The sequence below is a fragment of the Bufo gargarizans genome, chromosome 2, assembly GCF_014858855.1.
Source record: "Bufo gargarizans isolate SCDJY-AF-19 chromosome 2, ASM1485885v1, whole genome shotgun sequence".
Classification (NCBI taxonomy): domain Eukaryota; kingdom Metazoa; phylum Chordata; class Amphibia; order Anura; family Bufonidae; genus Bufo; species Bufo gargarizans.
The window spans coordinates 600,511,704-600,537,922 of record NC_058081.1 but is presented as its reverse complement, the minus strand read 5'-3'; the positions used below and the strand labels follow the sequence as shown (position 1 = coordinate 600,537,922).

General features: G+C 47.0%; 1 protein-coding gene across 7 annotated transcripts in view; it reads right to left on the bottom strand.

The window, feature by feature from the left end:
* The window catches only part of LOC122926801 (zinc finger protein 777-like), a 72,497-nt gene extending 51,099 nt beyond the window's left edge, over nucleotides 1–21,398 (bottom strand). The window contains exons 1-7 of one of the 7 annotated variants that reach the window (XM_044278290.1): nucleotides 21,351–21,398; nucleotides 18,098–18,288; nucleotides 13,457–13,554; nucleotides 12,098–12,224; nucleotides 9,075–9,179; nucleotides 7,529–7,615; nucleotides 7,358–7,432 (exon numbers count right to left, since the gene is read on the bottom strand). In XM_044278290.1, coding sequence (XP_044134225.1) covers nucleotides 7,358–7,432; nucleotides 7,529–7,615; nucleotides 9,075–9,179; nucleotides 12,098–12,224; nucleotides 13,457–13,468 — 406 coding nt within the window. In that variant the 5' untranslated portion in view covers nucleotides 13,469–13,554; nucleotides 18,098–18,288; nucleotides 21,351–21,398. Of the gene's footprint in view, nucleotides 1–7,357; nucleotides 7,433–7,528; nucleotides 7,616–9,074; nucleotides 9,180–12,097; nucleotides 12,225–13,456; nucleotides 13,555–18,097; nucleotides 18,303–20,641; nucleotides 21,302–21,350 lie in introns of those variants that run through there. The other 6 variants (XM_044278292.1, XM_044278291.1, XM_044278289.1 and 3 more) reach the window with 6 other exon arrangements.
* Nucleotides 21,399–26,219: the final 4,821 nt, after the last annotated feature.

Sequence of the window (26,219 nt, the reverse complement as noted above, 5' to 3'; positions counted from 1 at the left end):
GAATGCGCGGGCCGGAGCACCGATGCGGTGCACGGCCGATCGCGCTTCGGTTAACCCCTTCCGGAGCGGTGCAACGGCGTCCTGCTCCAAACGGGTGTACTGAAATGTGGGAGGTCGGGGGGCGGAATACGGTTCCAAGTTTAACAGTCTGCCCTGCTGGCCACCATATTTCTTTTAAGCGGGCGGCAACGAACAAAGGGCGGTTAACCCCTTCCCGGAGCGGAGCGACGGCTTCCGCTCCAAGGGGAGTAAATGTGGGAGGTTCGGGGACGGAGCTCCTCCGCATGTGTGAACGGCCGCCCTGCTGGCTGCCATATTTTCTGAGCAGGGCGGCAAAAAAAAATTGCGGCCGGAGCACCGAAGCGGTGCCGGCCGAACGCATGCGGCTAACCCCCTCAGGAGCGGCACGCCTGGCATCCGCTCCCGAAGGGGTGGAGAAGATAAATGCCTCCATGTAGATGAGCGGAACATGTGCCGCTCCCTGCTGCGCTGCGCTCCCTGAGAGAAAAGAAGGAATTAATACTAAGGAGTTACAAGTCCCCAAATTTGGCGCCAGTACGCATACCGCACCTATTAACCCCCTATGTTCCTCTCAATCAACCAAACGGCCATGCCGTAGGGGAATGTTTCAGGGGTGCTGGGCTATGCCGAAGCCCTTTCTGGTCGCAGACTATGTCACCAAGAAGGAGTGGGGGACCAACCCAGAGGGTTAAATACTTACCTAGTCCGGTGTACTCGCCTCTCTTCTTTCTCCTGCTGCCATCTTCACCCCTCCTCTGGTCCAGCAGGGTCACCCCTTCAGCTACTGGCATCGTAGTGGCAGGACGCTGGAAAGGGGGGCTTAGATGGGTGACCCCTTGGCTGGCGGAATGCAGGGAGCGAGGTTGCCCTGGTCCACCTTGTCTTCTGTGGGGGAGGCAGCAGTGCGGATGACCGGCACTGGCGCAACTCGATCCCGGGAGAACAGGGAGGCGAGCCGTCCACTGTTTCCCATCTGAAAAAGAAGGAAAAAAATAAACTAAAATAAAAAATCTTCAGGAGATCCCTGCAGAGCAGGGAGGTCTTGCCTCCTATTGACACTAGAAAAAACTGAAGCTCTCTCTCCAGGCTGGAGGGGGTATAGCTGCCAGGGGAGGAGCTAACAGCTTTTACTAGTGTCAACGCCTCCTAGAGGACATAGTTATACCCATGGTCTCTGTGTCCTCCAATAAATATGTGCGAGAAATATAGCTGGTACACAAGGTAAATTTAAATATAAACGAACATAGACATAACCTCTACTGGTTGTGGAATTATTGAACACCTGATGGGGGGAGGGAGGGAACTGGGATATGATATGTAACTCAAATGTTATGACAGATATGCTTTAACATGTACTGTAGTGTAAAAATAATATGCATCTTGTCCTGCAAAATAAGCTCTCATATAGCTATGTAACATAGTACATAAGGCCGAAAAAATTTGTCCATCCAGTTCGGCCTGTCATCCTGCAAGTTGGTCCAGAGGAAGGCAAAAAACAAACAAAAAAAAACTGTGAGGTAGAAGCCAATTTTCCCCACTTTAGGCCTCATGCACACGACCGTTGTGTGCATCCGCGGCCGTTGTTCCATTTTTTTTCCGCGGACCCATTGACTTTCAATAGGTCCGTGGAAAAATAGGAAAATGCACCGTTTGGCATCCGCATCCGTGATCCGTGTTTCCAGTCCGTGAAAAAAATATGACCTGTCCTATTTTTTTCACGGACAACGGTTCACAGACCCATTCAATTCAATGGGTCTGTGAAAAATCACGGATGCACACAAGATTACCATCCGTGTCCGTCATCCGTGATCCATGTCCGTTTTTTCCTATCATTTCAAAGGCAAACTTGACTTAGATTTTTTTTTCATTTTTCATGTCCGTGGATCCTCCAAAAATCAAGGAAGACCCACGGAAGAAAAAACGGACAAGGATCACGGAACAACGGAGACCGTTTTTGTGGACCGCAAAAAAAAAGTCAGTGTGCATGAGGCCTTAGGGGAATAAAAAATTCCTTCCTGACTCCAATCAGGCAATCAGAATAACTCCCTGGATCAACGACCCCTCTCTAAGTAGCTATAGCCTGTAATATTATTACGCTCCAGAAATACATCCAGGCCCCTCTTGAATTCCTTTATTGTACTCACCATCACCACCTCCTCAGGCAGAGAGCTCCATAGTCTCACTACTCTTACCGTAAAGAATCCTCTTCTATGTTTGTGTACAAACCTTCTTTCCTCCAGACGCAGAGGATGTCCCCTCGTCACAGTCACAGTCCTGGGGATAAATAGATGATGGGAGAGATCTCTGTACTGACCCCTGATATATTTATACATAGTAATTAGATCTCCTCTCAGTCGTCTTTTTTCTAAAGTGAATAACCCTAATTTTGATAATCTTTCAGGGTACTGTAGTTGCCCCATTCCAGTTATTACTTTAGTGAACGGAAAAAGAAAAAAAAAAGTTATGGTTATTGGAACGTGGGGAGGAAAAATCCAAAATGCAAACATTTAAATAGGCCTCAACCTTAAAGGATAACTGTCATATTTTTATTGCTAAAGTGTAGGGCAAGTGATAGGTAACAATTTTGCAACAGACTTTATTTAGCCAAAACGTTTATTTTTGGTAGAAAACTGGTGCTGAAATGGCCCTTAAGAGCACTCTTCAAAAGAGCGTTGCTAAGGGCCATGCGTCTCCGATTAGAAAAGGGGAGACAGGCTGTGGGGGCGCAGTGCATCTGCCTCATGCTTCCCTGGGAGACAGAAGGCTGGGCACAGGAGTCTTAGGAGTTAAAATTACATTTATATTCACCCTTTCTATGCAATCAAATGCTCCGTTACATTCACTGACCTGCGATCCCTGTGATAATAATTCATGAAGCAGCCGCCGGAAGTAGAAGCACTGTGCACAGTGAGCCGGCAGACATAGCAGAGCTGGAGAAGGTTCAGAGCAGGGCAACTAAAGTAATAACTGGAATGGGTGGACTACGGTACCCTAAAAGATTATTAGGGTTATTCACTTTAGAAAAAAAGACGACTGAGGGGAGATCTAATTACTATGTATAAATATATCAGGGGTCAGTACAGAGATCTCTCCCATCATCTATTTATCCCCAGGACTGTGACGAGGGGACATCCTCTGCATCTGGAGGAAAGAAGTTTTGGACACAAACATAGAAGAGGATTCTTTACGGTAAGAGCAGAGAGACTATGGAGCTATCTGCCTGAGGAGGTGGTGATGGTGGTGAGTACAATAAAAGAGTTCAAGAGGGGCCTGGATATATTTCTGGAGTGTAATAATATTACAGGCTATAGCTACTAGAGAGGGGTCGTTGATCCAGGGAGTTATTCTGATTGCCTGATTGGAGTCGGGAAGGAATTTTTTTCCCCTTAAGTCGGGAAAATTGGCTTCTACCTCACAGGGTTTTTTTTGCCTTCATCTGAATCAACTTGCAGCATAACAGGCTGAACTGGATGGACAGATGTCTTTTCTCGGCCTTATAAACTATGTTACTAAAACTACAATCCCTAGCTTTCCTGCTATGAGTTGATGTTTACTGATTGGCTGCCTGATATACAGTCTGGTCACGCCCCCTCTACCCACCAATCACCAGCACACTGACACTCTCTTTGTTTCACAAGGCATTTAGCTAGAGAACTGATAGCTGCACACTGAGCATGCTCGACCTAACAAAGGCTCAGAACTACAGGTCGATGCCATGGTAATTATGAGGAAACACGGTGGCTAGCAGAGAAATATAACTACTTTTATAACTCCTGAACGGTAAATATGTGAAATTTACATTATATTAGGTAATTATTAATGATGAATTAGTCATAAAACTAGATTTTTGTACTTACCGTAAAATCTCTCTCTCTTTCGTTCATTGGGGGACACAGGTTTGACCATGGGTATAGCTGTTGCTGCTAGGAGACGGACACTAAGCACAAAAGTGTAAGCTCCTCCTTCTTTAGCTATACCCTTCCTACAGGGACTAAGCTAAACCAGTCACCCGGAAGCACGGGGCCCGGTCCTTAATGCGGTACGTTTACACAATAGTCAAACGAATCCATCGGGAAATGGAAGTCTGAGACGCCAGCCCTCATCTCGGCCCCTTCGGAATCACGAACAGGGAATCCGTCCACCTGAAAGATGCCGTCTGGGACAGATAAACCCAAACGGCTCGTACAAAATCCAGGGTATGGAGCGACTGCTCCCGAGGATGAGACAGGCCCGGACAAAATGAAGGGAGAATAATCTCCTCATTTAGATGGAATGCAGACACCACCTTCGGCAGGAAGGACTGCACAGGGCAAAGGACCACCCTATCCTGATGGAGGATCAGGAAAGACGACCGGCATGACAGAGCCGCGAGGTTCGACACACTACGGATAGAAGTAATTGCAACCAAAAAAAGCCACCTTATAAGACAGGAAGTGCAGCGACACCTGCTGCAAAGGCTCAAACGGAGAAGATTGGAGAGCGTTCAGCACTAGATTAAGATCCCAAGGATCCAACAAAGGATGGAAAGGGGGGGGCCAGCCCCTGCAGAAAAGTCTGCTGAAAAAGAATGGAGAGAGCAGACATTTGCCTTTTGAGGGAGCTGAGAGCCAGCCCCAAGTCCATGCCCGACTGCAGGAAAGCCAAAAGTCGCAGCAAAGAAAAGCGAACAGGAGACAGCTGTCGTCGCTCGCACCAACTTAAGGAAGACTTCCAGGTCCGGTGTTAGATTCTGGAAGACGACGGCTTCCTGGCCCGAATCATGGTCTGGACCACTGCATCCGAAAATACCACGAGCCTTCAGTACGGCGACTTCAACAGCCATGCCTTTATATGTAACGACCCAAAAATTTGCGTGGAAGATCAGCCCCTGAGACAGCAGGTCCTCCTGAAGAGGAAGACGCCAAGGTTTGTCAGCAAGAAGGGCGACTAGGGACGCATGCCGCCCCCTGCGCGGCCAATCTGGGGCCATGAGAATGACGGGCAGTCCCTCGGACCTGATCTTCCGGAGGAGACGCGGAATGAGAGGAAGAGGCAGGAACACGCAAGAAAACGTGAACCGACTCCACAGAATCACCAGCGCGTCGCATGCCAGGGCCATGGGGTCCCTCGGACCTCACAACGAAGTCCTCGATCTTGTTGAAGCGTGAGGCCATGTGATCCACCTCTCGCAGATGGCCCGAAAGACCTGCGGGCGAAAAGCCCACTCGCAGGAACAGACGCTCCCGGCTGAGGAAGTCTGTGATCCAGTTGTTGATGCCGGGTATGTGAACTGCCAACAGTGCCGAAACATGTTTCTCCACTCTGCTGAGAATCAGCGCCGTCTCCGCCATGACTGCCGGGCTCCGAGTGCCGCCCTGGTAATTGATGTACGCCGCCGCCATGGAGTTGTCGGACTGAACCTGCACTGGACAACCCCTGAGAGGGTCGGTCCAATGTCGCAGAGAGAGCCAAATCGCCCTCAACTCCAGAACATTAATTGGAAGGAAGCATTCCTCGCGTGACCATACTCCTTGAACAGAGAGAATTTCTAACACCCCCACCCCCGAGGCTTGCATCTGTTAACACCTTCCAATGGAGAGACCATCCACCATTTGAGGGCCCGGCGCACTGGGGGAAGGAGACGCATTGGCCAATCCAAGGAGGTTGGGGAGCGATCCCAGCTGGACAGAATGGTTCGCTGAAGCGTTCTGGTATGGAATTGAGCATACGGAACTGTTTCAAAGGCAGAGACCATGTGCCCCAGAGCCCGCATGCAGCGATGAATGGGAACCGGAGCCGGCCGCAACACTAGGCTAAAACGGATTTAGCTTAGTCCCTGTAGGAAGGGTATAGCTGAAGGAGGAGCTTACACTTTGTGTGCTTACTGTCCGCCTCCTAGCGGCAACAGCTATACCCATTGTGAAGCCTGTGTCCCCCAATCAGACAGATGAGAAACATAAGTTATAGTTATGGAAACCGAAATAGCCCTTTAAAGGGCTTCTGTCACCCCACTAAAGTGATTTTTTTTTTGGGGCTAGTGAAATTAGTTATATTGTGATATATGACAATATAATTGTGTTACTTACTTTGATCCAGCAGTTTCTGCAAAAAACAAAGTTTTATAATGTGTAAATTCGGTCTCTACCAGCAAGTAGGGCGGCTACTTGCTGCTAGCTGCTGCAGAAATCCGCCCCCTCGTCGTGTTGATTGACAGGGCCAGCCGGGATCTCCTCCTCCGGCCAGCCCTGTCGGCATTTCAAAAATCGCGCGCCTGTGTGGATTCGGCGCAGGCGCTCTGAGATGAGGAGGCTCGTCTCCTCAGCACTCCCTCAGTGCGCCTGCGCCGATGACGTCTTCTATTTCGGTGATGTCATCGGCGCAGGTGCACTGAGGGAGTTCTGAGGAGACGAGCCTCCTCATCTCAGAGCGCCTGCGCCGAATCCACACAGGCGCGCGATTTTTGAAATGCCGACAGGGCTGGCCGGAGGAGGAGGAGATCGCGGCTGGCCCTGTCAATCAACACGACGAGGGGGCGGATTTCTGCAGCAGCTACCAGCAAGTAGACGCCCTACTTGCTGGTAGAGACCGAATTTACATATATTAAAACTTCGTTTTTTGCAGAAACTGCTGGATCAAAGTAAGTAACACAATTATATTGTCATATATCGCAATATAACTAATTTGACTAGCCCAAAAAAAAAAAAACACTTTAGTGGGGTGACAGAAGCCCTTTAAGGGAGTTAAGAAAACATTGTAGTGATTGTGTGCTTTTGCTGTGATGCACACATTAACTATATGTTGGGTGGCATAACTATAATTCATAGGGCCCTATAGCAAAATAACATGGGGCCCCACCACCTAGTGTAAAACAACTAACAAAAACAAAACGGCAGCATAAGTAACAAATATTAAAGGCTGTTTGATAAGAGTCTAGCTATAATGAGTATTTATGAGGTCAGGAGATCAGATATAAGGCTTCACATGAGCAGTCAGCTGATGGAACTCAAATCATTCTCTGCAAACAGATTATCTCAAACACCGCTGAACGTTTATAATAAGACCAATTAAAAAATATATTTTTTAGATGAAAATAAGTACTATGCAAGAATAAAAAAATTGCCCCAAAATTGTCCATAGCCTTTAACGGTATGTATAATAGCACCTTATATCAGAAAACCCACAGTAGAGTAAAAAGCCGACATACTGTTATTCCCCAAAAAGGTACACTACTTTTAAACGGGACTGGGTCCCTTCAACGTCTGGGCCCCATTGCAAGTGCTATGGCTACAGTTACGCCCATGATGTGTTGCCATGTAGCCTTTAGGTCACGACATGCTCTGAAGATCTGTATACTCACTAGCTTGTGTCTGTACATGCGTCACATGCTTCTCTCCTACATTTACCAAAGAAGCTGAAGTCACAGAAGAACCGGCTGAAATTTAAAAAATACACATTTTCATAGCGGAACTATACAATTCTGAAAAACAACGGCAGAAAAACCTGTTTTACTTCAAATATGAAAACTCACACTGAGCAACATCCTGCTGCTTCTCCATAACAGGTGGGGCGTCTCCTTGTGGTTCATATTTTACCTTCAGTAAAATATCAGGAAGATCTACAGGAAAAGTGTTAGACATTGTAGTTCACCACGAGCTGAATGCAGTCTATCATAGCTCCCGATAACAAACACTCCTAACTGGGAAGAGGCTGAATGTAGCCTGTAGTGGTCACTATGATCATCAGGGCTAGGGGGGCTTCACACATTTTTGTGGCAGTTTGTTTGAGCCAAAGACAGAAGTGGATCCAGCACCAAAAACTGCCGCAAAAACCTATGTGTGAATCCAGCCTTTGGGCCCTCCGAGACATACGGTCCGTGGCTAGGTCGTCAGTATCTGATCGGTGGGGGCTGACACCAAGGACCCCCGCCGATCAGCTGATTGAGAAGGCACTGGCGCTCGTAGTAGCACTATGGCCTTCTCTGAGCATCAGATCCAGAGGATAGGTCAGCTGTTAAAATATCTCAGAAAACTCTTTAACAGTTAAAATATTTTTAAAAGTTTTTTATGATATTTTCTAACTTTCTGTCCGATTATCTACATTTAAAAAATAAAATATTCTGAAATCTTGCCGTTTTCACTCAGGCCACTGAGGCTTACTTCCTGGCCAGTAGAGATCACTTCTCAGCAGTAATCTCTTTATGATCACAGGAAGGACTACAATGGCAGGTAACATGATTATAAAACTGGAAGCAGATAATACAGAATCCACCTCTGAAAACACATGCTCACCTGCCACCCCTCCCTGCACATGTCAAAGAGCATGCCCATAACACTCTCCTATAAAAGGGCATGAGTTTCCTCCAGACTATAGTTTCTTATGGTCCATGCGGCTGCAATAAAGCAAAACTCTGAATGATGTTAAAGGGTTAATCAAATATTACACATTTATGGAGTATACACAGGATATGCCATAAATGTCTAGGAGATGCAGGTTTCACCTGCTTGTATCCTGCACCTAAACTACCGTATAATGAAAAAAGGAGACCTAGAAAACTTTTTACAATACAGCTGAGACTGAGAACGTATAAGGCTACCTTCACACTCGCGCTTTGTGCGGATCCGTCATGGATGGATCTATTCAGATAATACAACCGTCTGCATCCGTTCTGAACGGATCCGTTTGTATTATCTTTAACATAGCCAAGACGGATCCGTCTTGAACAACATTGAAAGTCAATGGGGGACGGATCAGTTTTCTATTGTGCCAGATTGAATCATAGAAAACAAACAATCCGTTCCCATTGACTTACATTGTGAGCCAGGAAGGATCCGTTTGGCTCAGTTTCATCAGACGGAAAGCGGAATGGAGACTGAACTGATGCAAACTGATGCATTCTGAGCGGATCCTTATCCTTTCAGAATGCATTAGAATGCAAACTGATCCGTTTCGGACCGACTGTGAGAGCCCTGAACGGATCTCACAAACGGAAAGCCAAAACGCCAGTGTGAAAGTAGCCTAACCTGTTTGTGGTGCTCGGTCACTGATCACACACAAGGCCCCTTTAATCCACTCACCTCCAACACTTGCCTTCTTTTCTACAGACTGATCGTCAACACGAACAAAGGATTCATCAAGTTTCTTTACACTGAACACAACGTTAGGATTAATGATGGTGTAACCTGCAAAGACAATTGTATTAATATCATCACAGAATAGCACCTCTGCTCAGTCTGGTTTAGGGTACTTTCACACTAGCGTTCTTACTGGATTCGCCAGGGTCCAGCAAAAACGCTTCAGTTACTGATAATACAACCGTCGGCATCCGTTATGAACGGATCCGGTTGTATTATCTTTAACATAGCCAAGACGGATCCGTCATGAACTCCATTGAAAGTCAACGGGGGACGGATCAGTTTTCTATTGTGGCAGTAGTGGCAGAGAAAACTGATTCGTCCCTATTGACTCGCATTAGGGGTCATGCCGAATCCGTCTCGCATCCGCATCCCAGGACGGAAAGCAAAATACATGTTGCGGTTTGCTCTTCGGTATGGGAACGCAACTAAACGGAACAGAATGCATTTTGGAACATTCCGTTCTGTTCAGTTCAGTTTTGTCCCCATTGATAATGAATGGGGACAAAACTGAAGAGTTTTTTTCCGGTATTAAGCCCCTATGACGGATCTCAATACCGGAAAACTTAAACGCTAATGTGAAAGTAGCCTTACAAAAGTTTTCAAATGAGAGCAAGGACCACCACCATTTCTGAATACCCAATTTTTGACTGAGAGACAGTTAGGAAGGAGATTGTCCTCTACTTTCTGTGTGCAGTGGAGAGAGAGAACTGCAAACCAGAGTTACAGCATGCACAAAAGAAAACTGCCAAAAATGCCAGCTACCAGTGATATGATGGCCAGTGTTACTCCTCACGTACACACACACTGTACTATTGATTAATTCAGAATTTTTGAAAGGCTAGTGACGCCTTAAGATCCTGCAGATATGCATACAAAACCAAACCAGTTTTATGAGAATCGACTTCGGATGAAGCATTCAAAGTCAATTCGTTCATCCCTAATTATAATCCTACCCACGAACAAACCCAAAATGGAGAAGAAATGCAGAGCAGAAGATTGTCATCTGTTAGTATCGTTGCCTTGCAGCGCTTGGATCTTAGGTTAGGATCTGACCCCGGACATAATCTGCATGGAGTTTGTATGTTCTCCGTGTTTGCCCCAGGTTTGCTCCGGGAACTTTAGTCTCTTACCACACGTTAAAACCATACTGATAGGTTAATGCAGAATTGAGACAGTGAGCCACAAAGGGGACACGGACCAATGTGAGTGAGAACAATCTCTGTACAGCGCTGCAGAATATGTAAGAGCTATATAAAATATACAGATAAAACAAGTCTGTACTGGAAGCTAGGGGTGGGCGATATGGCCTAAAATCTATATTGCGATATAATTTTAAGCATGTGCGATATGCGATATATATCGCGATATATTGTTTTCTATATTGGGGGGGGGGGGGTTTAAACTTTTTTTTTTTTTTTTTACTTTTTATTTAATTTAACTATTAGCCTCCTCTAGAACCCTTGTCATATTAACCCCAATAGAGATCTATCAGGGTGAATAGGACTTTACACTCTCCCTGCTGCCCTGTGCTTTGTGCACACAACAGCAGGGAGCTGAGTCCCCTCCCCTAAACAGTGCCATCCACAGATCCCCCCTCCCCTAAACAGTGCCATCCACAGATCCCCCTCCCCTAAACAGTGCCATCCACAGATCCCTCTCCCCTAAACAGTGCCATCCACAGATCCCCCCTCCCCTAAACAGTGCCATCCACAGATCCCTCTCCCCTAAACAGTGCCATCCACAGATCCCCCTCCCCTAAACAGTGCCATCCACAGATCCCCCTCCCCTAAACAGTGCCATCCACAGATCCCCCTCCCCTAAACAGTGCCATCCACAGATCCCCCTCCCCTAAACAGTGCCATCCACAGATCCCCCTCCCCTAAACAGTGCCATCCACAGATCCCCCTCCCCTAAACAGTGCCATCCACAGATCCCCCTCCCCTAAACAGTGCCATCCACAGATCCCCCTCCCCTAAACAGTGCCATCCACAGATCCCCCCCTCCCCTAAACAGTGTCATCCACAGATCCCCCTCCCCTAAACAGTGCCATCCACAGATCCCCCCGTCCCCTAAACAGTGCCATCCTCAGACCCCCCGTCCCCTAAACAGTGCCATCCACAGATCCCCCCCGTCCCCTAAACAGTGCCATCCTCAGATCCCCCCCGTCCCCTAAACAGTGCCATCCTCAGATCCCCCGTCCCCTAAACAATGCCATCCACAGATCCCGCTCCCCTAAACAGTGCAATCCACAGATCCCCCTCCCCTAAACAGTGCTATCCACAGATCCCCCTCCCCTAAATACTGCCATCAACAGATCCCCCTCCCCTAAAACAGCAACATCCACTGATCCCCCTCCCCTAAACAGTGCCATACACTGATCCCCCTCCCCGACGCTCACAGGAGTACATTTATAAACTAATCAGTAACTTTAATCATTGCTAATCTCTTTACTGTATACCTTACTCTGTCTTAGCTCCGGTAACAGCGGGTGGGCGGCGCTGACTCACTGACGTCACACGCCTGCTCCTCCCACTAGGCGGCGCAGGCACATGACGTCAGTGAGTGAGCGCCTCCCGCCCGCACTGCCTGCTGTTACCGGAGCTAAGACAGAGTAAGGTATCCAGTAAAGAGATTAGCAATGATTAAAGTTAAAGTTAGTGATTAGTTTATAAAAGTGCTCCTGTGAGCGGTGTGGCCCTGTATATTCTATCCCCCAGGCAAGCTTCCCTGTCACTATGGGAACGCCTGGGGGTTAGAATATACCATCGGATTTGAGTTTTCACAATCTCACTGAGATCGTGAAAACTCTATGATTTACTGTCAGTCCCTCCCCTCCTTCTCCTCCTCTGTTCTCATTGGTGGTCAGCGGCAGCCGCGCACAGTGGGGAGGGAGATCGTGGCACAAATTTATATTGCATATCGCCTATATCGCCCACCCCTACTGGAAGCCCCTCCAGACTCACCAAGGGATATTACAGCCTCATGTATCTCCTTCACTACAGTCTTGTATATCTCTTTCTGCCAGTCCTCCAAACGCATCCACTGTTGCTCTGTGAAAGAAGCGGCCACATCTTGGAATGTAATAGGACCCTATAAAAAGAAACAAAGGGTTAAAAATAACAATTCCGCAATAGTCGTATTAATTACAATAATGTAACATTCAAGAAGGACATTAGCACATAGAGCAGAAGATACAAGGGAGCCCACAAGGGCGATTACTGGAGAAATGGGGGCACAGCTGCATCTACTGGGGAAGTATGGGGACTGCTCTGGTGACTGGGAAAGTGGGGAACACTATTGTTTACTATGCAGGGAAGGAGGCGCAGACATGGCCTCAAGTGATATAAAAAGGGTTATGTGTCAAGCAACTCATGCAGTAGATCACTCTGAAGGCAATGTGTCGCCTATACTTTTCTGCCAGTTACAACCAGATGGCGACACATTTTCTTTTTTCTTAATCTGTTTTGGTTTTCTGTTTGTATATATATATTTTTTTTTTTAATTAAGTAATTTTTTATTAGCAGTTTTTAATATTACAAACGTAAGGCCCCAACCCCCACACACCCTCCCCCCACAAACCATCAGTGTGATGCCCTCCATCTTCCATAGCTGCAGCATCCGGTTACATCAGTGCAATTGCATTCAAAGTACACAGGCATATTTTTACAGCATTTTAATAGCTTTTAAAAAGCATTAAAGGGAACCTGTCACCGGGATTTTGTGTATAGAGCTGAGGACATGGGTTGTTAGATGGCCGCTAGCACATCCGCAATACCCAGTCCCCATAGCTCTGTGTGCTTTTATTGTGTAAAAAAAGAAACGATTTGATACATATGCAAATTAACCTGAGATAAGTCCTGTCCTGTCCTGGAGATGAGTCCAGCGTGAAGGAGCCCCGCACCGCCCCGCACCCTCAGAATCTCCTCCTTGCTCCCCGACGTCAGAAAGCTAGAGCGCCGTAATCTCACAATGCGCGAGCTAGCGCATGCGCAGTTCCTTCCCTGAGGCTGATGCCAGCACAGGGAAGGAACACTATGACAACACTGTGCATGCGCTAGTTCGCACAGCGAGAGATTACGGCTCTCTAGCTTTCTGAGGTCGGGGAGCAAGGAGGGGATTCTGAGGATGCGGGGCGGTGCGGGGCGGTGCTGGGCTCCTTCATGCTGGACTCCTCTCAGGGACAGGACCTCATCTCAAGTTAATTTGCATATGTATCAAATCGTTTTTTTTCCACAATAAAAGCACACAGAGCTATGGGGACTGGGTATTGCGGATGTGCTAGCAGCCATCTCAGTCCTGGAGAACAATCACTTCCCTCTCACCTGAACAGTCATTATGTAAGTGTCCAATATCTTATATCACAATCCGGGGATGCGCTCTAGTTAAAACAAGAAGCCATTCAGTATGAGACCCCCAATGTCTGAAAAAATAAAGCATAACAAGTGACCAAATTTATTTCAAAACTCTCAATTTAAAATAATCAAATTGAATCGGGTCTCTATTACAAGTGGTCGCATACCACTAGGACAGGGGTCAGCAACCTTCAGCACTCCAGCTGCTGTGAAACTACAATTCCCAGCATGCTCCATTCATTTCTATGTGAGTTCTGAGAAGAGCAGAGAAAGTATGCATGCTGGGAGTTTGCCTACCCCTGCACTAAGGATATGCCATCATTTCTGAGACTTTTATACCGATGACCTATAGTATCTGATCAGAGGGGGAGCGACACCCGGGACCTCCGCCGATCAGCTGATTGAGAAGGCACCGGCGCTCCTGTTCTTCTCTCAGCTCACCAAGCACAGCGCAGTACATTGTATAGTGGCTGTGTTCGGTATCGCAGCTCAGTCCTATTCACTTCTATGGAGCGGAGTTGCATCAGGGCCAAGTGACCGTTGAAAGTGATGTCACATGGCCTAAAAAAAGCTGAGAGAAGGTGGCGGCACTACTGCAAGCTCCGGTGCTTTCTCATATAGCTGATCAGCGGGGGTCCCGGGTGTCGGACCCTCACCGATCTGATGACTTGCCCAGAGAATAAGTCATTACCGAACTGATGACTTACCCAGAGAATAAGTCATTATTATAAGTCTTAGAAAACCCCTTTAAACAGTGGTGCGGATTGACGGCTGTAACACTGCGCAGGAATAGGTGGGGGGGGGGGGGGTCACAGAGGTCAGAATACATCATGATGCTTTGGAATAGCCTAACAATGTGCTATATTATAAAGGGGGGGGGGACAACTCTTCACACATGTGAAATGTATTATGGTCTAGTACAGGGGTCGGCAACCTTTTTTGTACGCTGGGCCGGTTCAAAAAGAAATATAAATATCAACGTTGAAGCGCTCAGTGTGCCGAGCCGAACAGGAAAGTAATATGTTTAATCATATTTTATTATTTTGAGAAAATATAAAGTACGATACAGCAAAAGAAACGCCTACACACTAGGCGCTCTATATGAGATCATAATAATTCTGAGACATGAAGGTACAATATGAGTTCACAGAAAAAACATGACAAATCAGTTTTCATATATCAAAGAACAATCTATAAACCCACTTGGCCTCAGATCCTTAGTTTATAAAGCTAATAGGCGGAGAAGGAAAGGAAAGAAAAGAAAAGAAAATAAAAGAAAGGAAAGAAAGGCAAAAGAGAAAGGAAGGGGGGAAGAGGGGAGGAGAAAGGTAAAGGATGGTGAGTCGAGTACATTATGGGTCTCTAGCATATGAAAAGAGCCACACTGTGGCGTTTCCCGTAGACATAATAATGTTTTATACAGCCAACAAAGCAAGAAAATCAGAAGATTCTAATGCATTTATCCAACACGCCCAAACCTTACAGTATTTAGTAGATGAATCATTTGCGTCAGCCGAAATTTCTTCCATCCTAGCAATCTGTTGCATTTCTTGGAACCATTCCCTCATGGTGGGGGCATGTGTCGACTGCCAATATCTAGAGGCTGTAATAAAAAATCTAAGGAGGGACCCTTTTTGGGATGATATTGAGCCCGGCAGGACGGAGAGGAGCGCTATTTGAGGAGACCTATCCACCTGTCTTGGTGAGATTTTATTAAAGGCTTCAAATACTGAGTCCCAAAAGGGTTGGATTAAGTGGCAGCCCCACCAAATATGAAGCATCGTGCCTCTATCCTTACAACAGCGCCAGCAGAGCTCCGTTACTGAAGGGAAAACTTCTATGAAGTCTCACTGGGTATCTATACCACCGAGATAAAATCTTATAATTCTTTTCTTGAGCGGCACATGCCATGGAGAGCTTGTGAGAGTACAAGAATGCTTTTTGACAGTCAGCTTCTCCTAAGACAATACCTAACTCTGATTCCCAACCTCTGATGAAATTAGGACGGACCTCGTGAGAGCATGTAAGAAGAATCTGGTAAAGATGTGAAAGGAGATGAGTCGGTGGAGAAGTCATTGTGAACAATTTTTCAAACTCTGTTAGTGTGGCTCCAAAAGAACACTGAGCACCCCTGGACAAAACGAAGAATTTGATTTGTTCATATTCTAGCCAGGAGATCCGTGTATTTGGGAATTTAGATGAGATGGAAGAAAGGGAAGGGAATGCATTTCCTGACATCAAGTGGTAAAAGCGAGGATCATCTGTGACTTTCAAGCCTAAGAATGTGTCTTTCCCCATTCCGGCAGAAAATGCTGGATTTAGAAAAATGGGGGTAAGCGGACTAAGTCTTCTGATGCCTACCCCCCTGCGGGACAAAGAGTCCCAAATTTTAAATGTATGTTAAAATAATAAGTGATGGCTAAGTGTCCGAGGGCGGTCCACAGATGAGAGCCACGGGATATGTTTGAGAGGGAGAGGGCATAAGGTCTGTTCTAACCCCACCCACTGTTTTGTGCTTTCATTGTGCTTCCAGTCTAGTACTCTGGTGAGTATTGCGGCTGTATGATATAATTTTAGGTCAGGAAGGCCCACACCCCCAAGGAGTTTCGATCTAACCAGAATGGAATGACCTATTCTCGGACTACCCCGTCCCCAGATGAAGCGCGAAAATGCAGTTTTAGTTTTCCTAAAAAAGGAGGATGGTGGTGCAAGTGGGACTGTCTGAAATATGTATAATAATTTGGGCAGAGTGTCCATTTTTTATGCGTTAATTCGCTCATAACTCCTTTTTATTAAAAGCCTCAAGATCCTTCAGCATCCTATCTAGTAAAGGAAAACAATTAAGTTTCAGTAAATGTTTACTATCGGCTGGTATATAGATACCTAAGTATTTAATGGTTGATGTTTGAATTTGAAGGAGGTCAATAACCTAGCGAATTAGCCGTGGGGAACCGTTACATTGAGAATTTCAGATTTGGTGTAATTGACTTTAAAATTACTTAAGTGACCAAACCGTTCAAATTCCTTCAGGATCGAAGGGATGGAAATATGTGGCTGAGTGATATACAGTAGAAGGTCGTCGGCATATAAGGCCGTCTTGTACTGTTTACCATCAACTGCAAGGCCATGACAATTCCATCACTAGCACGTATAACAGTGGAGAGAGGGGGCAACCCTGCCTAGTTCCATTCCGAAATGGTATGGATGAAGCCAAGAGTCCATTGATTTGTACCTTAGCAGTGGGGCCTGAATATAATGCACGAATACCATTCAAAAATTTGGGGCCAATCCCGATTTGTTGTAAAGTATGATCGAGAAAAGACCATTGGACCCTATCAAATGCTTTCTCCGCATCAATTGAGAGTAGACAGAGGGGGAGGCACTATTTCTCGCTATGTCTGTGAGGAGTAGGGTTTTGATAGTGTTGTCTCGAGCTTCTCTCCCACGGACAAAACCAACCTGGTCTGTATGCACGATGCCGGGAATTAAAGGGGCTAATCTATCCGCGAGTATTTTAGAGTATAGTTTGATATCTACATTGATCAATGAGATTGGCCGGAAATTCGAGGAGAGGGAGTGGTCCTTCCCTGGCTTGGGTAGTACACTAATATGGGCTTCTAGTGATTGCCTGGTGAATAGAGTTTCTGGGCCAATGCTATTGAAAACCCTCGCGAGGAAAGGGGACAAGAGATCTGTTAGTTGTTTATAAAAGGCCGTTGTAAAGCCGTCGGGGCCTGGGCATTTCCCTGCAGGAGACTTTTTAATAACATTTTTAACATCTCCCTCAGTGATGTCAGAGTCCAGTGAGTCTTTATCCGATGCGGATATTGTAGGTAAAGCAGTTTCTGCGATATATTCTTCGATCCGCTTTTCTAAAGAAGTTGGTGACATGTCAGAGAACTGGCCTTTAAGGTTATATAATTTAGAATAATAGTCCCAAAAGACCTCTAAAATGTCCATTGGATTATGGGTGTTATGGCCACTTCCATTTTTAATGTATGGTATAAAAGTTTGCGGCCCTCTGGGATGTAATAAGCGTACTAGGGGTCAACCACACTTATTTAAGAACTCATAAAAGAGTCTTTTCCACATTCACGGTATTTCCTAAATTTGTGATCTAATAGGGTTTTAATGGAATCTCTAACCTTGAGAAGTTCTGCAAGCATAACATTAGAGAGTGTCTGTTTATGTAGTGTCTCAAGCTCATGAGCTTGAGTAAGTAACTTCGTAAGCGATAGTGCCTTTTCTTTTTTTAATCTGGATCCATGTTTTATGAATGTGCCTCTAAGGACGCATTTCAATGCCTCCCATTGGATCGGAAGGGGGGTGGGGTCGGAGGAGTGAATTTGTAAGAATTCATTGATAACATTTCGTACATCCGCCATGCACACCACATCCTTCAGGAGATTATTGTTTAGTCTCCAATTCCATGGTTTGGCCAGAGAATTGGACAACTGGACCGCAAAAAAAATGGGTGCATGGTCGGATAACAAAATGTCCCCAATAGAGGCTTCAGGGTCCCAAGCCAAAATGTGATGGCTAACAAGAAAGAGGTCAATACGGCTGTATGACTGATGGGGGGAGGGGGTGAAAAGAAAGTGTAATCCCTACCTTGCGGATGCAAAATCCTCCATACATCTGTGAGTTGGAGGGAGTGAAAGCGTCTGAGTAATGAACGTAGTTGTCTACAGGGGGTAGTGCTCTGTCTTGCCGAGGAGTCTATAGCTGGATTCAGAGTGAAATTAAAATCTCCGACAATCACCTGACCCTCCATAAAGTCTTCCAATTTGCTCAGGAAACATCTGCAAGTAGAAAGCTGTTTTACATTAGGTAAATACCAGTTTACTAACGTGAATATTGACAAGTTGATCTTCAATTTGATAAAGATATAGCGCCCCTCTCCATCCATGCTAACATCAACAATGGTTCCTTGAAATGATCTATGTAAGGCCACAGAAACCCCTCTAGAGCGCGAATCCGGACTAGGGTTATGACACCACTGAGAAAAATATGTATTCCTAAGCGTCGGCACATGTCCCACTTTAAAGTGAGTCTCCTGCAACAATAAAACATTGACCTTTTGTTTGTGCATATGATAGAGAACCTGAGACCGTTTCTGTGGAGTACTGAACCCCCGAACGTTTAAGGATGCCACCATAAAAATACTCATCTTACCAGGAAAGTGGATAGGGATAAGGAAAGGAAATATGAGAAGGAAAGTAAGAGAAGTTAGAAATGTCACCTATTGGAGAGACAATAGGAAGCAGAAACACAAAAACACTTTGTAAGATCGTGTTCTACTAAAGAATAATGGGACAATTGTACGACACAAATAAGGTTTGTGTGTGTCCCTATGGGAAACGAGTTTGACAGAAGAGCCGCTCCCGGCTCCGACTCTATAAGAGACTTATGTAAAACTTAACGTATCGTGAACTAATCAATCAGAGGAGAAAAATAAGAAACCAGAAGAACATATGAAACCATTCGTATACTCCTGTAAACAGAAGGCCCGATTAGACCTGACAGAGCTACCTCCACCCGACAAAACCCCTCTAAGTGTCTACATGCTGGGAGAGGAGACCCGCGCCTAAGCAGCAATGTAAGTTGTGAACACCAAGCTTACGGTTCGCACGAATCACCTCAGCCCCGGAACAGGAAAGTAATATAACGTAAATATGTGCCATTAACCGGGTATTTACTAGCTATGTCCCAAATATTCTCAACAACACTGCCTCACCTGTACGGCTAAGGCTTCGTTCACATCACCGTTCAGCCTTCCCGTTCTCCTGCTCCGTTTAGGGGCAGGAGAACGGAAAGGACGGATAAGCACATAACTGACGCCAAACTGAGTCAAACGGAGCCTGAGGACCCCATAGACTATAATGGGGTCCGTTATGTTTCCGCTCAGAAAATGATTTTTAAGCGGAGACAAAAGTCCTGCATGCACAACTTTTGTCTCCGCTTAAAAATCATCTTCTGAGCGGAAACATAACGGACCCCATTATAGTCTATGGGGTCCTCAGGCTCCGTTTGACTCAGTTTGGCGTCAGTTATGTGCTTATCCGTCCTTTCCGTTCTCCTGCCCCTAAACGGAGAAGGAGTACGGGAAGGCTGAACGGTGATGTGAACGAAGCCTAAAGAGGTCTTCACATTTTCAGAAAAATTGCCTTCCAGCAAATGTATGGATAGCAAAGATTGTCACTGCTCCTTGGAATCCTCCTAAGGGAACCCCCAAAAAGTAGTCAGATAGCTTGTTCCCCCCCCCCCCCCCCCCAGATATCATTTTCAGGCTCATCACTCCTTCCCCCAAAGGAGTCAGAAAGCTGGTTTCTCTTCATAACGAGCCTCTCCTATCCCCCCAGCTATCTGGTCGCAGGGCTCATTCCACCGACTACCTAACAGTACTTTCACACTGTCGGCAAAACGTATGCCAACTGATGGCATTTGTCAGACGGATCAGGATCCTGATCCATCTGACAAATGCATTAAAATGCCGGATCCGTCTCTCCGGTGTCATCTGGAAAAACGGATCCAGCATTTATTTTTTTCACATTCACGGATCCGTTTTGCTGGAACACTCGGGGCCGGATCCGGCATTAATGCATTTCAATGGGAAAAAATGCCAGCGGTGAGGTACCGTAGAGGCCAGGCAGTAGTGGAGTGGAGTGCCAGTCTCTACTATCGCTCCTCTGTGGAGTCCAGGGCAGGAAGCGTGAGGGGCGGGCCTAGCAGAACTTAAAGTGGTACAGCGCGGGGGCGGGGCATCCGACAAATGGCGACAAGATTGAAAAGTCTTGCCATCATCAGATGACAGCTGGCGTGCCAGCAGAATGCGGTCTGCGTGCCACTTCTCGCTGACCCCTGGTCTAGTGTGCTTTATCTGTGCTGTGCCATTGCTATGTTGCTGGGCAGCTCAATGTGGGCGGGACCTCAGGGAGATTGACAGGTCCTGCAATGCTCCAGTCACAGACATCAGCACCACATACATCATTTCTACCTACACAGGAACTCCTCACACCAGCTCAACGTCAATGATGAAGAATCAGGGACAATGTATTAATAGCGTGTAACCGCTATCCGCAAACTCTGCACCCTAAGGACAAATCTAATGGGTCAGACTCACACACACCCTATACACCCGAATGTATAACTGACCCGCGGGAAGCTTCACATTGTAGCTGTAACGTCCAAAACAGTGAACTTCCCCTCCATGCGAGTCAATGGACAGAGATCGCGCATGCGCGCCGTTTTCCACTTCCAAGAACGTGCCATTTGCGCGTGCGCAACAAACATGCAGCGGCTGTGCGGTCTGCTCATGCGTAAACCGGGTACGCGCTAAGCAATCCTGTACTGGGGAGGGTGCGCATGCGTGTGGTGTAGTGGTCGTTTCCACATGAATGGCATATGAGTTTTTGTTGCTCTAGTACAAGTGTGCAAGTGTAGTGGTGTGTGAACGTGTATATACAGGGATGTGCGGTGATCAGCGTTGCCATACACAATGCACTGTCTCTGAAGCTCCGTAGTAGGTACAAAACCATTCCTTGGAGCCAAATGGAGAATGGCCATATACCCTCCAAGTGTAGGGTTGCCACCTTTCCCAACAAAAAATACCAGCCAAGTTAACCCCTAGTATTAATAATTCCTCCATTAGTGCCCCTAGTAGTATTAGTGCCCTCAAGAATTGATAGTGCCCTCAGTAATGCCCCCATTAGTGCCCTCCTGTAATATTAAAGGGACACTGACAGGCCTTCTGAGGATAATTAGCTCTATATATGACCCCCTAGGTCTTATAATAAGTTCCCAATTCATATAAGTATTATCCCTGTGCGCATTGTAAAACGTTAAAAAGAATCTTTATAATCACCTGTCCTTTCTGCCCAAGGGGCGTTCTTTGTGCCGCATTTGTGCCAACTGCCGGATCCTTAGACACGCCCATCTCATGAGTATTCACTTGGCGCAATGTGATCCCGGCGACGAGGGTGCCGGGCGCATGCGCAGGATCTCCGAATGTCGGGGACAGGAAAATACCACCCAGCGAAGTGAATACTAATGAGATGGGCGTGTATAAGGATCCGGCAGTTGGGACGCGGCTGGGCACAAATGCCCCCCAGTAATATTAATGCCCCATTTAGTGCCCCTTAGAATTATTAATGCCCCCCCAGTAATATTAATGTCCCCATTTGTGCCCCCCAGAATTACTAAAGTCCCCATTAGTGCCCCCCAATATTAATAATGCCCCCTTCTCTGCTTGTCCAGACAAAATAAAAACTCACTTCATCCTTTGATCGTGCAGCGGTGAACACTGGAAGCTCAGAACAGGACCTGCGTGACATCATAACATTGGAGCACAGGTCCTGACCCCGGAGCCATTAAATGGATGAGGCGGCAGTTGAAGGCTGTACTAATGAGCGCTCCACAATGGAAGCGCTCATTAGTAACCGTCCATATAGGAATATAGGAATACCGTCCATATAGGAATACCAGCAATTATTATTGCCATCAAAAAAAAATCACCAGCAGGGGCACTAAATTACTGGCTTCGCCGATGAGTTACCTGCCGGATGGCAACCCTATCCAAGTGGGTAAAGTTTCGCAGTCCATGCCTATACACAACTTTCACTAAAATGCTGTTCACACTGATCTTTTTAACAGGTGATTTTGGAGCAGCCACGCAGAAACCGCCTCTCATTGTTTTTAACGGCAGCCCACGCTGTGACATCTGCATGTCCGTTGCGCTGATGTAACCGTCATGAAAGGTCCTTTGACAGGTCCTGAAAGAAGAAGAAAGAAGACATGCCGGCTGCGTGAACAAGCGGATGAGGTGAGTTATTTTTATTTATTTATTTTAACCCCTCATGCCACATTTTAGTAAGCATTCTGTGTTAATAATGCTATTATTTTAGCTTATAACCATGTTATAAGGGAAAATAATAAAATCTACAGAACACCTAACCCAAACCTGAACTTCAGTGAAGAAGTCCGGGTTCGGGTCTGGGTACCACAATCAGTTTTTCTCACGCGCATGCAAAACGCATTGCAATCGTGCGGAAAAAACTCAGCAACGCAATGCAATCACAGTCAAAACTGATTGAAATTGCATATGCACTCACACGATTTTCCCTGATCGCAGACGCAACGCATCTGAACCTAATCCGGACATGCTCGCCTGCAAGGGGCCTAGGAGTCAACCTGTCAGCATTTTCAGTTGACAGGCGGATGCGCTTATCAGTTATTATGCCTCCAACAGCACTAAATACCCGCTCTGACAAAACGCTGGCGGCAGGGCAGGCCAGCACCTCCAAGGCGTAGAGCGCCAGTTCGTGTCTTCCCCCATTTCCACCTCTTCCACATGCAAAGTGTCCTCCTTCATTGTGAGCAGCGAGCGTTTCAGTAGACACAGAAGTGGGATGGTTACGCTGATAATAGCGGCATCGCCGCTCACCATCTTTGTTGATTCCTCAAAGTTGCGTAAAACCTCACAGAGGTCAGACATCCATGCCCACTTGTCTCTTGTGAAGAGCGGCAGCTGACTGGAAAGGCGACGACCATGTTGCAGCATTTGGTATTCCACTACTGCCCTCTGCTGCTCACAAAGCCTGGCCAACATGTGGAACGTGGAGTTTCAGTGCGTGCTCACGTCGCACAACAGTCAGTGAGCTGGAAATTGCGAGCACTGCTGCAGCGTTGCCAGACCAGCAGCAGCTGTAGATGACTTTCGGAAATGGGCACACACGCGGGGCACCTTCACCAGTAGCTCAGGCAAATTGAGGTAGGTTTTGAGAAACCGCTTAACCACTAAGTTGAAAACGTGGGCTAGGCATGGTATGTGTGTGAGACACAACCATGCCTGGTTCTAGGTTGAGTGGCGAGAGCCACGGCTCAGTCTGGTCCCTTATACCCTGCCACAGCTCTGCGGCGGTGTGCTGTTTGTCACCTAAGCAAATTAGTTTCAGCACGGCCTGTTGCCGCTTCCACACTGCAGTGCTACATTGCTTACAGCTACTGACTGATGGCTGACTGGTGCTGCAAGATAAGAATTCAGAGGTGGAGGAGGAGAAGGGGGGGGGGGGTTGCAGCCACTAATGTATGGTGGAAATCCTGATGGAAGTAGGGCCCGCAATCCTTGGCATTGGTAGCACCAGGGTATGACTTGTTCCCGGCCTCCACAACGTTCACCCAGTGTGCCGTCAGGGAAATGTAGCGCCCCTGGCCAAAAGCAATTGTTCATGTGTCAGTCGTTAAGTGGACCTTCCCAATAACTGCGTTGGTCAGGGCACGGGTGAAGTTATGGGACACATGCTGGTGTAAGGCAGGGACGGCACACCGGGAAAAATAGTGGCGGCTGAGGACTGAGTAATGAGGGACGGCCGCAGGCATCAGGCTGCGGAAAGCCTCAGTGTCCACAAGCCTAAATGGCAACATTTCCAGGGCCAGCAATTTGGAAAGGTGCGCATTTAGTGCTATGGTCTGTGGGTGGGTGGCTGGGTATTTGCTCTTTCATTCAAAGGCCTGGGGTATGGACATCTGTACTCTGCGCTGAGACACAGAAGTGGATGTGCTATCTGATGTTGCTTACAAAGGTCCAGGTGCGGGGCGGGAGGCATCCGGGCCTGCATCTTGGACAGGGGATTGGCCAGCTTGTAACACAGGGGAAGAGGAGGCAGTGGTGTGACCCGCAGACACTGATTGTGGACCCAGGTGTTCGGCCCACCTATTAGGGTGCTTTGATGCCATGGGGCGGATCATGCTGGTGTTCACGCCCCTGCTCATTTTGGTACGGCACAGGTTGCAAATGGCAATTCTTTTATCGTCCGCACTTTCCTCAAAAAAGCGCCAGACTGCAGAACACCTACCCCTTGGCAAGGGAGATTTCCGCCAGGGGGTGCCTTGGGGAACAGTTGCGGGCCTGTTTGGTGTGGCCCGCCTTCTCTCTTTTGCCACCCACTGACTCTTCCAGCCTGTTGCGGTGCTGCAGATCCCTCCCCCTTTGTACTGCTATCCTCGCTCGGCTTGCCTGTTTCCCAGGTTGGGTCAGTGATTTCATCATCCACCACCTCCTCTTCCACTTCCTCACTGGTTATCCTCCTGATTTGTTGACCTAACAACAACCTCACTTATTGACAACTGTGTCTCATCCTCATCATCAGCCTCTTGAGACACTAATTGCTGTTGACTTATTGGCAACTGTCTCTCATCATCATCATCATCTTTGTGAAACACTAATTGCTGTTCCCCACCGTCATCTTCTTCTGACTGTGAATGCTCAAGAGTTTGGGAACTAGTGCACAAGATCTCCTCATGTCCCTCTTCAAGCTAGGTATCGTGGATGTGTTTCTTGTGCTCTGGCAGCAGGCACAGTTTCACCGTGCCCAGGACCATAGCTTCTGCGTGCACCATCAGCATCACGGCCACTTCCCCGTCCCTTACTGCTCGCCTTGAGCATATTAAATGGTATATATGCTTGCAAGTATGTCACACGTACACAGGGCCGTAGATAATTTATTTATTTTTTTCCTGGGGGGGGGGGTCAGCTTTCTTAAATAATAAGACTTTATCTAGTAGACACACCAGGGTTTGAAAAAAATATACCAGCCATATCATTCCTAAACCAATCCTTTACCTTGAGCAATACCGATTTAGTTGTTTGACACCATATGGAAAAAGCATGTTTTAAAAAGACTCGTAATTGGTACCTACCCACTCCAGTCTGGAGTGACAGTCCATGGCACGCATGACACATCACATGCTAGCTTACTCTTGTAATTTCCATAAGAAATTGCGTTTCTTTACTGTTGAGGAGACTAGAAAAAATACATCAAACCATGCAGCCAGCACAATAAGTGATGTGGACCAGCATGGTGGTGGCCAGTTCCCTCAATTCATAAGAGTCTGGGGGCTGGACTAAATATATGAATTGACACTGTCTGTAGCCTGGTGTGGGGGGTGGGGGCGGGGTGTGGGTGGGCTTTGAATCTTCTTGATTTTCTTTTTTAACTATTACTTTTACTTACACTAGAGCTCCAGAGTCTCTGTCTGTTTCTCTCTTCTTTTTCTTTCTTCTCTCTCTCTCTTATAATCTTCTGAGATCTCCAGGCTCTGTGCTCTGTCAGCCGCCGCCCAGGAGTAGCAGGCACGCGCAGGCAGGAAGCTGGCCGGCGTCCAGACGTACGACAGGCGGAGGCGGAGCCTGAAGGCAGCGTGCATGCCATGTGATCATCAGCGTCATCCCTGCCTGGCTGCCCTGTGCGTGTCTGTGAGTTACTTGTGCCGCCGTACCTGCCCCCCCCTGCGCTGCCCGGCCTCGCCCTGCAGCCTCCATCACCTCTCTGTGTGCCGCACTGCCCGCGCCGCTATTGCAGGCAGCGGCACGCCCGGGCCGTTCTCTGGCAGCTTAGGAGGACAGACATTCTGGGGGGTTTGAACCCCCCTATCCCCTCCCCCTTATCTACGCCCCCTGCACATACAGCAGCGCAGGTTTTTTAAGTGTATGCGCAAATAAATTACACTGAATACCACAGATATTTAGGATGCACAAACGTTATACAGGAGATGTAGTGCAGGTAATGTTGCTGTCAGCACCAGCCAAACAATTGCGCTGAATGTCACAGATATTTAGGATGTGCAAATGTAACACAACAGATGTAGCAGAGGTTGTGTCACTGTCAGCAGCTGGCAAACAATTGCACGCAATTTAGCGCAGTTTGCGCTAATAATGTATATTGCAGCCAGATAA